At 37.8% G+C, this 16,185-nt stretch overlaps 1 protein-coding gene across 1 annotated transcript; it reads left to right on the top strand.

Annotated features, from left to right (window-relative positions):
• The first annotated feature begins 3,284 nt into the window (after nt 1-3,284).
• Nucleotides 3,285-9,057, top strand: tph1b (tryptophan hydroxylase 1b). The gene is made up of 11 exons (XM_042727717.1): nt 3,285-3,451; nt 4,211-4,345; nt 4,588-4,771; nt 4,862-4,962; nt 5,116-5,183; nt 5,271-5,467; nt 5,620-5,755; nt 6,922-7,048; nt 7,170-7,265; nt 7,524-7,657; nt 7,755-9,057. Exons 1-11 carry the CDS (start codon nt 3,362-3,364, stop codon nt 7,927-7,929), a joined length of 1,443 nt encoding a protein of 480 aa, XP_042583651.1. The 5' UTR covers nt 3,285-3,361; the 3' UTR covers nt 7,930-9,057.
• Nucleotides 9,058-16,185: the final 7,128 nt, after the last annotated feature.

The following is a 16,185-nucleotide window of genomic DNA, read 5'->3' as shown; positions in this document are numbered from 1 at the left end:
TTTGTTTTTGCCCCCATTTTTCATGAGCTGAGCTCAAAGATCTAAGACTTTTTCTATGTACACAAAAGGCCTATTTCTCTCAAATATTGTTTACAAATCTGTCTAAATCTGTGTTAGTGAGCACTTCTCCTTTTGCCGAGATAATCCATCCACCTCACAGTGTGTGCATATCAATATGCTGATTAGACAGCATAATTATTGCACAGGTGTGCCTTAGGCTGGCCACAATAAAAGGCCACTCTAAAATGTGCAGCTTTATCACACAGCGCAATGCCACAGATGTCGCAAGTTTTGAGGGAGCATGCAATTGGCATGCTGACTGCAGGAATGTCCACCAGAGCTGTTGCCTGTGAATTGAATGTTAATTTCTCTACCATAAGCCGTGTCCAAAGGCGTTTCAGAGAATTTGGCAGTACATCCAACTGGCCTCACAACCGCAGACCACGTGTAACCACACCAGCCCAGGACCTTCACATCCAGCATCTTCACCTCCAAGATCGTCTGAGACCAGCCACCCGGACAGTTGTTGGTTTGCATAACCAAAGAATTTCTGCACCAACTGTCAGAAACTGTCTCAGAGAAGCTCATCTGCATGCTCATCGTCCTCATCGGGGTCTCGACCTGACTGCAGTTCATCATCGTAACCAACTTAAGTGGGCAAATGCTCACATTCAATGGCGTCTGGCACTTTGGAGAGGCGTTCTCTTCACGGATGAATCCCGGTTTTCACTGTACAGGGCAGATGGCAGACAGCGTGTATGGCTTCGTGTGGGTGAGCGGTTTGCTGATGTCAACACTGTGGATCAAGTGGCCCATGGTGGCAGTGGGGTTATGGTATGGGCAGGCATATGTTATGGATAAAGAACACAGGTGCATTTTATTGATGCCATTTTGAATGCACAGAGATACCATCACCAGATCCTGAGGCCCATTGTTGTGCTATTCATCCACGACCATCACCTCATGTTGCAGCATGATAATGCACGGCCCCATGTTGCAGGGATCTGTACACAATTCCTGGAAGCTGAAAACATCCCAGTTTTTGCATGGCCAGCATACTCACCAGACATGTCACCCATTGAGCATGTTTGGGATGCTCTGGATCGGCGTATACGACAGTGTGTTCCAGTTCCTGCCAATATCCAGCAACGTCGCACAGCCATTGAAGAGGAGTGGACCAACATTCCACAGGCCACAATTAACAACCTGATCAACTCTATGCGAAGGAGATGTGTTGCACTGCGTGAGGGAAATAGTGGTCACACCAGATACTGACTGGTTTTTGGACCCCCCAATACAGTAAAACTGCATAGCCCTCGAGCCTGTTTTAGGCTTCTCATCATAATTAAAACCTATACAACAATCAATCTGTCTAATCAGCATATTGATATGCCACACCTGTGAGGTGGATTATCTCGGCAAAGGAGAAGTGCTCACTAACACAGATTTAGACAGATTTGTGAACAATATTTGAGAGAAATACGCCTTTTGTGTACATAGAAAAAGTCTTAGATCTTTGAGTTCAGCTCATGAAAAATGGGGGCAAAAACAAAAGTGTTGCGTTTATAATTTTGTTCAGTGTATGAATGAGATTTTCTTTGAGTCATAAAGTGCAAAGCATTTCGATTTGCTCACATCTTTCAAGAGTTTAATAATATACTGTAGGAAATTGGTTTGCAAAGCTAAAGATATTCTACATTTGCACTAAATAGTGCAAAAAATCTCGACATGCTGTTGGAACTGGTATAAACTGGCTGTTTCAATAGATGGTGAATCTCTCACTTCATAAAGCCTAATGAGATGTGTACTTATGGGCTGCCTTACAAAAGACTGTCTGTGTGTCCCCCTGAGGAGGGGTATAGAGGTCTTTCAGATCAATGACCAAGCAGTGGGAGGCACAGACAATGGACCAATAAAGCACAGAAGTAGCGTGAGAACGTCTGAATAAAAGATTAGTCATGTTGTTTGGAAATGGACGTACAGCAGTACCTAATTATATTGCGTTTGAGCTAATTAATGCTGGTGTGAGCTTGTAAACAGACATTGCTCATAACTACCACATCATTATTAATCTGAGCCATGCTCATTGACGTGCTTGTATTATTTTCCATGTTTCTCGCTTTGGAACAAATCACCCCCGGACTGGAACTATAGTGTGGACTGGGGCCTTTGGTTTGGAGATAACAGGAACCAGTGACAAGCACATTCCGAATCAGTCATCACCAGTTAATCTAGGCCTGCTGCCATGTCTTATTAGACCGTTATCCACATCACTTCATCACTGGTCTTTCCGCAGAGGTGTGGAAATAAAGCTCACTGATCCCAGACCAACCTTGGAAAGAGTAAATCAATAAACGAATGTCAACAATATGAACCAAATGAAAGATTGCTTGTGTTTAAATGCCAAGGTCTACGACACGATTGTTATGAATGTTTTAAAGGATTGTCAGGCAATAGTGCTGAAGCATATCAGCACAGAACCATTGTGTGATAGTCAGTTTTCTATTTTATTTGCATTTCCTTACCTTTTTGTTCTGTTTTTGTTTTTCATATCTTTTCTTGTGATATTGATCAACTACTGATAGGCTGGTAATTCATTGACATTTTGTAACTTCAATCAATAATAAATACTACTACCGGCATTATAGATTTAGGAACATTATCAATAGCACAAGTACAAAAATGTTTATTATGATCTGACTGTTTAGGGTGTGGCCTAACCAGTATGATATAGATAATTATCAATCTAGGCAAAATAAGCTGTACTATAGAGACTGGGGCTTGTTGTAACTGTGGTATGGTATTCGACGCTATGTGTTTTACTAATATGTAGTTTAAAACGTCCTTCAATTCTATAAATTTTGTATAAGAAAAATAATACAGATATCCAACTTTTTTTTCTGTAGATCTTGGGAAAACAAATGAACACAATAACAGTAAACTGGCATACATTCAAGGCAGTAAATTTTAAAGGCCAGTATATGTGACCGTGTGATTCAAAATCATTTTAATCACTAGAGTAAAATAAAAAGTGACAGCTAATCCTGTTTGCTCCTATTTTCCGTTCTATCAATAATAACACAAGTTTTTGTTTTCCCCACTTTATTTTCCTTTTATTATTATTATTATTATTATTATTATTGTATGGTCTAACGGTCGAACAGTTTTCGGTTGCTGAACCATTTCCAGTGAAAATCTTCTTGCCGGGCTGGTCAGTACTTTCCAGAGCCGCGAGCTCCTCCCCCTCCTCCGCCTGATTTCTCTATAAATCCAGAGAGAAAACATCATTATCAGACTGACAGAAGCGTCTCTCTGAGCCACGCACCTCCATATTCTACTATAAAAACAGAAGCACCCATCCATGCTCTCCAACAAGCTTGACGGACCGCGTCGAGGACGGTCTTTTGACTCCATCAACAAGAGCTACGAAGAGAAGCAACTCAACAATGAGGTAAGAACAACTTTTGACATTATTCAAAATGCTCAATTTTTTGCTAATATTTTACATATCAAAATGCTAACATTTTTTAATATAGGGAGAAAAGTGTGCTGTCAGAACGGATGATAAATTGAGAATTTAAGTGTGCAGTGCAGTCATCAATTACTGATGTTTAAAGACTAAAAAAAGGTGATATATATTTTAATGTTAATTATTTGCAAAAACTTTAATAAACAACATTATTAAATAATATATGTACTTAACATCATTAATGTGCATTTAAATAATTATAATTTTGTTTTATTTTCGAATGCTCATGAACTTCTGATATGTTGTGCATTGTATACTGCAAAATGGTCGTTTTTTTTTTTAAATGTAATTCATTGGCTTTTACATGCAGTTGCTGTCCACCACATAGTGCTGGTCTAGACATATATAGCCTAGCCCTTGCCTAAATTTGATAGCATAATGCATCCTACCCAGCCTTATGAAAATAATGATCTTTACATGTTATTTGCCTGTGAATAACGATTTCCTATTTGAAAAACGTCAAAAACAAACAGAAGTTCACTCACATGGGATATTAAACATCTGCTGTAGTAGAGAGATTGTCATAATAATAAAAAACACCAAAACAAAAACACACACAAACAAACTAATAAACTCTCTCTCTCTCTCTCTCTCTCTCTCACATCTCTCACAAACACACACACACACACACACACACACACACACACACACACACACACACACACACTCTCTCATTTATTGTTGAAGAAAACTACTTTTCATAAGACAGATGAGAACAAAGACAAGATACGTTCCTCCAAGAGAGAACATGCTGCAATTGTCTTCTCTCTGAAGAATGAAGTCGGAGGGCTTGTGAAAGCATTAAAATTGTTTCAGGTACATTAATATTTCCCTTCTTTAAATTTTACCAGTCTGGTGTTATTCTTTCTTTCTTTCTTTCTTTCTTTCTTTCTTTCTTTCTTTCTTTCTTTTGTTCTTTCTTTCTATCTATCTATCTGTCTATCTCTATCTATATTTGATTATTTTCACTATTTTCAGCTTCAGCAGAATCAAGTTATACATAACTATACATAACTTTAAAGTGGGCTAAATGACATATTTTTATTCATTATAAACAGGACAGCCAGGTTAAGCTTTTGCATATTGAGTCACGTAAGTCCCGGCGGCGTAACTCAGAGTTGGAAGTACTGGTGGATTGTGACAGTGATCGAGAAACTCTAAAAGATATCGTTCAGCTGCTCCGCAAACAAACAAGCATCATAACCATGGACTCACCTGATAAGTTCTGGACTCCTGGAAACGGTACTGTGTTTTGCTCCTTCATTAGATAGATGAGTATTGCACAGAAATGTGTGTATAAATCTTGTGTCACTGTGAAAATACATTTTTCAGATCTTGCTGAGGTGCCTTGGTTCCCCAAGAAGATCTCAGATCTGGATAAGTGTGCCTGTCGTGTTCTGATGTATGGTTCAGATTTGGACGCCGATCATCCGGTCAGTATTGCCTTACATTTTGCTAGAGGAATAGGCTATAGAAATTCACTGATAATAGTATTTATGTCATGATCATGTAACACTCTTCAGTATTTGAGCTGCTAAAAAATATTCCATGACCTTATGTATGTATTTGTTCCTATATGATTTCAGGGATTCAAAGACAACATTTATCGTAAGAGAAGGAAATATTTTGCTGATCTTGCCATGAGTTACAAATAGTACGTTTAACGAAAAGGTTTTAAAACTCTTACATTATTTCCACATATTTATCTTTAATATTGACATGATTCTTTCTCACTCCGCAGTGGAGAACCTATACCACGTGTGGAGTTTACAGAGGAAGAGGTGAAGACGTGGGGTGTTGTTTTCCGGGAGTTGAATAAGCTGTACCCCACACATGCCTGTCGAGAGCACCTAAACAACCTGCCTCTGCTCACCCAGTTCTGTGGCTACAGAGAGGACAACATACCACAGCTGGAGGACGTATCCAACTTCCTGAGAGGTGAGACTGAGTGCACACGATCAGTGCACACACAGCCATAAAGTATGTGATACATTTTAACTTTACAATTGCTACAATACAAGCTGAGAGAAGCATTAGTTGTGTCACCAGCAGAGGGCAGTAGTTATGTGGCCGCTGTATGTGTGTTTCAGAGCGAACTGGCTTCACCATTCGCCCTGTTGCTGGGTACTTGTCACCGAGAGACTTTCTAGCTGGTCTGGCCTTCAGAGTGTTTCACTGTACACAATATGTGCGTCACAGCTCAGATCCTCTCTACACTCCTGAACCGTGAGTACAAAGCATACTGTATGTCCCTTTATCTCTTCAGGCCTGTTTATTGACACAATCTTTTGAAATAGGCTTTTATGAAGCAGTACCCATTGTTGAAGCAACACCCACTGTCTGTCACACCTGATGCATGAACATGCAGAAATGAAAACAAACACATCAAACTGAATCAAGATGATTAAAGCAGTTTATATTTTGCACTTTGGGGTTTGGGTTCCATTCTTGGGTGAATCAACTTCATGGATCAATGTTAAATCGTTTAATTTTGTTGCAATTTGGAATATTGAATAAAGTTGATGTATTGCAGCATGCATATGATGCACCTATCATTTGGCAATAAACATTGTTGCAATTCTTTTTCAGTGTTAAAACAACAACTCACATTCTTTCAATCACATTTCAATGTTTAAACTCAGTCACATGATTTCAGAATGATCAAGTTTGCAGTAATTCTTAATAGCCAATGCTCTGAATAACAATTGTATATTTATGGCAGTTATTAAAGTACCCCTATTATGCTTATTTGAAAGTCATACATTTATATTTGGTGTCTGCTTAAATACATTTACATTATTTCAAATCAAAAAAAATTTTTTTTCATACGGTACCTTGCTGCAGCTCCTCTTTTTACATCTGCCTGAAAATGCCTCATGAGCAACTGTAAACAGTATTATATCTGTGGTAACTGTGGCGTCGGTATTGGTATAAATTGGTATAATGTTTTTATGTGTATTTTTATTTTTATTTTTATTTTTTTATTTTTTTTGGTGATGTAGCAAAGTCATGGAAATAATGGCAGGACTACAAACAGTGTTTTAAGCAAGTGTTTTCTACTGGAGAGATTATCTCCTTTTGGTGTTGTGCTTTAACTTTGCAGATGGTTTGCACGCACAAACAGATTTAGTACATATTAAAGGAAAGGTAAAATCATAAAAAGCATAAAGGTGCATTTTAAAAGAAATACTCAATGTAGTAATCCAGAAATCACTCAGAAATCAATCATTTTATGCACAGAGCTGCAACTCTACAGCAGAAACAGTGTTAACATCAAATCTTTCTGCAGGCCTGCTTCTGCTTCACTTACACACTGTTTGTATATGTCTTGTGAACTAGGCCTTACTCAACCTTATTCGATAATTAAAGAGAAACTTGTCTGTGTTTTTCAGGGACACATGTCATGAGCTGCTGGGTCATGTTCCTCTGTTGGCCGAACCCAGTTTTGCACAGTTCTCTCAGGAATTAGGACTGGCTTCTCTCGGGGCGTCTGATGATGCTGTGCAGAAGTTAGCAACAGTATGTTTTTCTTACGTTTAGCTATCCTGCTATTTACACAGTAAACAGGCATAAAGCCTTAATATTGTTTGTGTTTGCACCAGTTTTGATGGTTGGTATGTTGTTGTATGTTCCATTGCAGTGCTATTTCTTCACGGTGGAGTTTGGCCTGTGTAAGCAGGAGGGTTCACTCAGAGCATACGGCGCTGGGCTTCTCTCTTCCATCAGCGAACTTAAGGTAGATACACATTATCAGATTTAGAATTATGGATTACAACTATAATCTTTTTATGCTTAATATAATAACTAGTTTCAACAATAAATATGAATAAATTGCTAGATGGCTTTTTAAATGTTTACTGCATCCATGCTAGATAAAAATATTAATCTCTTTAAAAAATAATTTTATTGACCATATATTTTGAGCAGTACTGTAACTGCTGTTAATGAATTTAACTGAAGTGAATGACTGAAACACATATGTTTTGTTTTGAAGCACTCTCTCTCAGGCTCTGCTAAAATCCTGCCCTTTGAGCCCAATATCACCTGTAAACAGGAGTGCCTCATCACCACCTTTCAAGATGTTTACTTTGTTTCGGAGAGCTTTGAGGAAGCCAAATTTAGAATGCGGTAAATCTGTTTTTAAATACGCGACTTGTTATTTTTGCACGCCATATCATTGTTATTTTGCTTTGACCATATATTTCCTCTATTTTATTCTTCACAGTGAATTTGCAAAGACAATCCAGCGTCCATTCTCCCTGCGGTATAATCCATACACACAGAGCGTGTGTGTGCTGAAGGACATGCCCAGCATCAACGATGTGGTCGAGGAGCTCAGACACGAGCTGGACATTGTAGGAGACGCTCTCTGTCGACTCAGTGCACACCTTGGCGTCTGAAACCATTATGACTCTAGCTCATATTAATAGCTTTTATTCCTGCTATCTCTTATATCAAAGCACGTTACTCAACATTCAACACTGCTGCAATAGTATTATCTCATTATCTGCCTTCTCTGACTGCAGAGGTGAATCACTTGTAATGTGTCTGTGAGCACCTTTCCTCTGCCAGATACCACACAGCACTTAAATATCCAAACACTGCTTTCAGGAGAGTCTTTAATTGCCCTTTAAATACACCAACCAGCTTGGAGTCCTTGACTGCTATTCAAACACCACCACAGCAAAAAACTACAGCCGTCACATTATATCATGATCACTATATTCATACAGTCTATATACTCTAACCTCCACTCCACTCCAACTTCAATCTCTGTAAATACACAGGAAACACGGAAATGGTTCGTCCTGTAGAGTTTATAATCTTTGAAGACAAAGCTAAGGTTTGAAATGCACTGCTACAAACATCATATCTTGAAGCTTTCACACATTTGTGTAATAGTTGTTAAATAAACACAGCCTAAACTAAAACTTAGATGACCAGTTAAAGGCCTTTGTTGCTTTCTCAACATCAAACCTACTGTTTCTTCTAGTAAATGGACCCATTGATTTCTTACTATGAGCTGAATAATTTATTTATTGGTGTTTGTGATATAAAAATATATATAATAACTAAAATGTTTCACCTTTTTCTTATTATCCTGATGTGAATCTGAAACTGTGGTGTGTATATTGTGTGTTTTGTCTTCTGAAGACTGTAATCGTCGCTGCTTGTCCGTAGCCATTCAAGTTTATGCTTACTGAATGCTAATTAAGTGATTCTTATAAGGAGAGATCAAAATGTAATTAATAAATGTAGCCACCTTTTATTAAATTATTTGTTAGCAAACTCAATCTAAATGATAAAAAAAATGATTCGAACGGTATTATTGAAACAAAGTAGCTCATAAAACCCACGCTTCTGATATATTTGTTGCCCTGTAAACATCATTCGCTAGAAAGTGTAGTTACTGTACCATGCAGTGTGATACTGTAGCCAGCAGAGGGCAGTGCAGTTGTATTGCAGTGATATCTCAGTAAAACTTGAAATTCAGGTAAGAAATCCCAGAGCTGTGTTTGCAAAAATCAAGGCATACATTTCCTAAATTGTTTGCAAACATTTTCTCTAAATATTCGAGATAATAACCATTGTGTCTGTCATTGTGCAAAAAAAAATTTTGCTTTTGGTTTGATGTAGGCTATTTTGCATTTAGTGTTTCTAGTTTTGTGTTTACAGTTGTGAGGAAATCACAAATATTACTAAAATATGTAAGAAAACTGTAAGAACCTACAATGCTGTGTGCACGGTTGTAATGATTGCTAAACATCACTTTTGTTTATATCATATGTACTATTTATATCATAATAACCCCACCAATGAATCAATCATATGGCGTTTTGAAACATTTATTTAAAGAAAAGGATACCGGGCAACGCTACGTCCGGTTGAACAAATCTGACGTGCGCTGTCTGCAGTCAGTACTGACTGAGTTACAAAGCAGATGTTTTTGAAACTAAACCGGATGTGCTAGCTATTTATTCAGCCATTCCCCTCATCCTTTGTATATGTACAGTATATATCCTTTTGATCCACACTCCAGTCAGTGGCGGTAATTCGCATATAAGCTGGTTTGCCAACCGCAAACGAAACACAAAAGAAGAAGCTTTATTCAGCCAGGTAAGTCTTGGTGCGTTCCTGCCGTATCATAATTACCGTAATTACGAGATACCAACTTGTAAAAAGCGTTTACGTCCTCGTAGAACTCGACTCGTAATTACAACTTGTACCACCTGACCACCTCAAATTCATAGTGCAAAAGTTTAGTGTCCTAGTCCAAGGGTGTGAACCGCTCGTCACGTGTTGCCATCTCAAAATTACGGTAATAACGATATGGCGTGAATGCAGCATAATTCTATAAACATGCTGATTTTAACTGATAAATATTCTCTTCACATTATATCTCCAGACACGACTTTCTGAAATAATATGAGAGTCAAAGTGTTTCAGATTATTTGGTCAAAGAAGAACTTGGGATATTTCCAAGATCCCCTTTTATTACAGATGTGAATACATGTAATTATATTACCACCTGAGTAGCCTATATTTCAAGGTTTCATTTCATGCACATTATATCTTGTGATGAAGGAGATACTTGGACTGTATTTAATGGAGGAGCACTAACATCAAAGTACTCTGACTGTTTCCAGAAACGCTTCCAACAACAAAACGTTCAAAAGTCCTCTGGAGATTTCTGGTAGACAGCCAAATTAAAAAGCAATGATCTTCGGTTTCATAAAAATGCCATGCATTATGACAATAAAACAAGTCATATTGCAGTTCTGGTCTGTATGGGGTTATTTTCTGTAGATTTTGCATATATCGTGTGCATTGCTCAGAGACTAAGTTAATTAATGCAGTTATTTTGTATTTGTAGACCCAATTTATGATGCATAAGTCTCTGTTAGTTGCAGGAGTAGGCTACATATGTTGGCCGAAAACAATAAGTTTTCCTATCTGCATATTCACTCGCCTTTCCTATATGCATATTGTATAAACTTAGTGTGCATTTCAAGTTTATTCCAGATGGGGCAGTAAAAAATCTGTATACACACACTCCAGTGCTCCTTTTGTAGTCACAGAAAAGATAGGATGAGAGAGAGAGAGAGAGAGAGTCAAAGGGGGCTTGGCTGCTTTACAGGGTTCCCACCAGAAGAGATATGAAAGGGCAGACAGCAAAGAGCTGTAGATGAAATGCATGTGTGTCGATGTTTCATGTGGGCATGCAGTCAGAGCTGCTCTCAACTCAGCACTGATAAAGATCACAGAATGACACTAATGTAAAAAGATATGTTTTATCATTCATATTAAGGCATATTAAAGGGTGTAGCACATGAGCTGCTACGTTATTGGATTTATTAAATATTTTGACTAATATTAACAATTTGGTAATGATATTATATTCTATATGATATTAATGAGAGCATAAGACCATCAAGAGAATATAATCAGAATTTAAAAATTAAATAAGTCCATAAATTATATATATATATATAAAAAAAAAAAAATAATAAAAAAAAAAAAAAAATATATATATATATATATATATATATATATATATATATATATATATATATTAAAGTTGTATTATAATCTTTTATATAATCAACTTCTTTTTCCGTTTTACTCCCTATTTCTATCTCTCTCTTCATTATCTCCTCCCAGAGCTCCTCTATCTCTTCTGCCAGTAGTCCCAACCACTTACACGATTGTGAAGGCTTAATTGGTGTTCATTAAACTTTCAGGGCTGGCTGCTCGATGGCAGGCCATCCTGTGACAGCACAGGAAGATGAAGTAACAGCATGAGCAGCAGAAGGCCCTGAGCAGACTTACTGCACATGCTCGGTGGCCTTCAGCCTCATCATCAGCACAGTCACAGATAGTTCGGCTCATTACTCACCTCCAGTGAGTAGCAGAGGAGGTTATGTCCTGCATAGGAAGCAGTCCTGTCATCAAACATGCAACTATATTATTCACTTAAGGAAATTGAGCTATATAAACAGCAGTTATTTTAAAATTGGAATATCCTTGGAATCTGATCTCCTAATCCCTCTGAGATATAATGGCTCCAAGCACAAAGACCCTCCAGGGATTTCCTGATTTCAGTTCTAATTGGAGTCCAACCTGCAAGTGAAATCTGCCCTATTCCCAAGCACAGCATTGATCTTTGTATCAGTGAAAACGTTTCTCTTACTTGTAATGTATTATTCGAAGAAAAGACAGTGCAAGGCAGTGCTGCCATAGAGGCTTTGCTGTTCCTGGAGGTTAAACCCCATTGTTGCAGTGCTCCACAGGCTGAAGTGTTACTATTTGTCTGCTTACCCCATCTCAGGCCATCCTCCAGAATTTTACAGCTGTTCAGTTTCTTGTGTGTCAGGTTGTGTAGATGGTAATTTATGATAACCACAATTGGAGAAGGTGAATAACCAGGGTTGAGATTTCATGCACACACATAAACACAGGTATGTAATTACTGGCGAGGTAATTATCACTGTAAATACTCCAATTACCCACAGGGACTGGTTTTGTTTATGTTCCTCGTGAACAGCATTAGATCTATGTAGGCAGATGCAACAGACTGTAATGATACCGTTACTGACATAGAATAGCATCAGTGATAATTATGTGAAGAACTTTGTGTTCTGATGTGTGAACATGTCTGATGAATCGCGGACCCAAATAGCACGTACAAATGTAACCAGGCAGCAGGGAGGCATGGGAGAAATGGGCTGCCCTTGAAAGCAGATCACATACTTGTGTTGCTATGGCTACGGTCCCTATTAGGTAACTAGGTTGCCATAGTGTCTGAAAAGATCAAAGCTCAGCAGCAGAGCAAAGAACTGGGTACATGCACTCAAACAGAGAAAACACAGACCCTTGTACCCGGACACGGTCACACAGGGCCACACAAGCATTTAGCTTCCTGTCAGTCAACATGGATATAAAAAAAAGACAAAATCATAAATCAAACCTTGGGAACATTTCATTTGACACATTTTAGGATGTATTTAGACATATACGACACACATGCAAAGTCTCAAAGATATACAGTATATAAAAGGACAAATACAACAAAGTTACTCAAATGGTTCATTTATTTTTATTCAACTTAATTTGCTTTCACTGAAATCCTTAGAAGTCCCCCTAAAATATTTAGTTAGTTAAATAAATAGTAGGTTATCATAGAGAGTTCGTTTGAAATTCAACCTTTCTGACAAGCTGATAACTGCAATCAGCAACAAAACTGGTAATCTGTTAGAAGCAATAAAACAGCTTTGATGCATCCTCTCAACATAATTCATTTATATTTAGCTCATTGTGTAACTGGAATCATGCCTATATAGTTTATTTTTATAAAATACTTTTATTTGACTTTTTCATGTGGAATTGAGGTATATTTAATATTTACCATCAACATCATGCAGTTTGCATTCATTAATAGCATCTCTTAATCCACCTAACAAATGTGGATTGTAAAGTAGCTACTTAAGGATGGGAGGAAAATTTACCTAAGAATAACCTTGCAAAGTTTAGCTACATAGTATAATATAGGTTATATTACTGTAATATTTACAAACATATAAATGCTTGGTGACAGATTTAGGTTCAACCCTAGTTCTTAAAAGGGCCATGAACTGCCTCTTTTTTTTATTTTGCACTGTTCTCTGAGGTCCACTTATAATATTAAGATTTTTACATCAAAAACATCATAATTTAGTTAGTTAAAAGTCCTACTGTTGAAATAGGCATGGCATATTGTAGACTCGGAAGTAAACACCCACTGCTACGATTGGCTAATAGTTGTGTATGTTTGACAGCCTACACCCTTCACAGATGGATGCTGCTGTGATTTAGGTTAAAACCTCATAAATACTCAGTACATATCAAATGATCTGTAATAACAGACAAGGCAATAGTGACACGTAATAAAAACAGTTACTCACACTTGTGTTGCGACATTGCTGTCAGATCCAATATAGTTGGCACAGCATCGTCTTTTAGTTTTGATCTTTTTGAAAATCCTGTGTCAACAAGGATTTGTAAACAAAGGACCTTACTGCCGCGGTCTGAAACGTAATTAAAATCCACTCTTTCCTAATGTTGGGATCAGAAGGAAGCCAATACAAAGTTTTTTTTCCACAACTTGGCACTGCACAGCCTGTTGTTGTGTTTGGAGCATCTTTATCATTTGGTTTCTGCTTGGATCTGCACGTTCACCTTTCTCATAAACACTATATGTGCGAATCGGTGGGTGGGGCTAAACAGGCAGCGCTATAGAAGCAAGCGTTGGTCTTCTTCTACAGAGGCAGTGCTTATCCACACTATTACGTCACAGAGTTGTACATTCCACAAGCAGTCGTTTTGGCAGACTGCCTTCAATATAAGCTGCTTTTAGACTAACAATAGAGTTTTGAAACTTATGAGCTCTTATATGTGAAAAGAGGAAAGGAAATTTGGTTTCTCAGTACATGACCCCTTTAAAATAAAAGACATTTATCTGTGAGCTTCTCTTCAGTTTAAAGTGAACCACTCAATCTAGAGAAGTGTAGCCTTGTGCTATAATGTGAAAAATAAACTAATTAATTAAAAGGCAGATGGTTTGTACTTTATTTTATTTTAGATTGTATTAAATTTAATGTTTTGTTTTAGTAATATCTATTTTGGAATCTGTTTGAGAGAATTAAAGTCTAATTCACCACAACATTTGCAACAAAGCTTCTTAGGAGGTATTGCTACTTCTTAATCTGGTTTCTTCACCTGTAGATTTTAAAAACTTCATTAAAAACGTCTTACTCATTGGCAGTGAGTTTACTTCAAACTAACTGGATATAGATATACTGAGGTCAGTTTTTACTGCATGAATGTAAAAGAACACATTAATGTGTGTTCGACACTTTCTGTTAAAAAAATTAAAAATCTCACTTCATTTAAATAACCACTTGCTTTCACTGGAGTATACTGATGTCCTTGCTGGGTTCAAGGAAAGAAAGAGTTAGAATGGAATTAAGAACATTATAAATACATACAATTTGTCCACTAACATTTATAAACTAAGCAAATACAGGGCTCAACAATAAGGGCTCAGGGTTTTGGCTCAGGGGTCATATGATGCGATTTAAATTTTTCCTTTCTTGTTGGAGTGTTACACGCTCCTGGTGCATAAAGAAGATCCGTAAAGTTGCAAAGACTAAAGTCTCAAATCCAAAGAGAAATTCTTTATGAAAGTTAAGACCACGCCCTCCTAAAACGGCTCGTTTAAATACGCCCCCACATGTCTATGTCACTGTGTGGGAAGATTTGCATAACACCGCCCAAATGTTCACGCAAAGAAAGGTGGTGTAACTTTTATTCTGGCTGTAGTATTGTTGTTGCCGCCATGTTATGGAGATACTGTGTGTTTCGTTGTGAAAGCGAAACTACTTTGTTTGGCCTTCTAAAAGAGGATGATATCGGCTTCGTCATGCCTAGAGTTGATCCGTGCTGGTCGCTGAGGAAATACATCAACTTCACACTGTGGATCGCCGGATCGGCTTTCATTGTGGATGAAGCGGAATCTAGCCCGGGGTCTTCACATGTGGTTGCCGCAAGCTGCTCCTTCGTTGAATCCGCCGGCAGCATCGTTCTCAAGTCCGCCGGCCGTTCCTCACTCAAGCCCAAAGTGTGTGACGCTGTGTGACGCATTTTATGGAGAACTGTTTCCTGAACCTGCAGAGTAGCCTACAATGGCTCTGTGCTCAAAGGCTGTTCTATAAAGTGAGGCAGTTCCAACTTTGCAAGGACAGTCTGGCACTTCTGACTCACAGCCTGTAAGTACATTTTTTATATTTAAAGCAACACTATGTAACTTTTTGTGTTAAAAATTTGCTAAATGTATATAATGAGCCAGTACATTATAAATTAATCTACCAGACCGCCTTTTTGTCTTATCCCAAAACACTACGGTTCATTTATAATAAGTGATTATTTTTGGACTATTGTAGCCTGTTCGGGTCATCAGCTCTGCGGAGTAACACATACCTGCGTGTATCGCCATAGACATAAACTTGGAGAAGTAGCTCCATTTAGAATGTTCTTCTGTGGGATGTGTGTAGTTCTGTTTATTAACTGCTAGAGTGCCAAAATTTACATAGTGTTGCTTTAAAGAATTTGCCACTAAAGATTCAAACGTGAGTTTTAAGCAGTGTAGAGTAGTGCTTGTTGTTCGTCGTTTCTCCAATCACAAATGCAGAAATGGTTTTATGTTTACGTGGCGTGATACGCAACGCAATGCATAAAAACACAGTTTAAGTCATTATAATCAGTAAATATGTTCCCACTGGATGCAACAAATGCCTCGTTTGTAATGGGTTTTATTGGTTTTGTCTCGTCACGCCGGGACACACAGCATCATAGTATCAGAGTAAGGTAAGGGGCGTAACATTTCCGTCACACGCTTGAGGTATTCGGCCAATCACAACGCACTGGATAGCTGGCCAATCAGTGCACACCTCGCTTTTCAGAATGATGAGCTTTGTAAATATCAATGTGTTTCAGAAAGGCGGGGCATAGACGAGCAACAGTAATGTACATAAACACAAAAAATTAACATAATGTTCTTAACATCAAACTCAATAAACACATTGCATTACACCAAATACACAACATAATGTTCTTTTTAG

Source organism: Cyprinus carpio, chromosome B7 (genome assembly GCF_018340385.1).
Source record: "Cyprinus carpio isolate SPL01 chromosome B7, ASM1834038v1, whole genome shotgun sequence".
Classification (NCBI taxonomy): Eukaryota; Metazoa; Chordata; class Actinopteri; order Cypriniformes; family Cyprinidae; genus Cyprinus; species Cyprinus carpio.
This window is presented reverse-complemented; position numbering and strand designations above follow the sequence as displayed.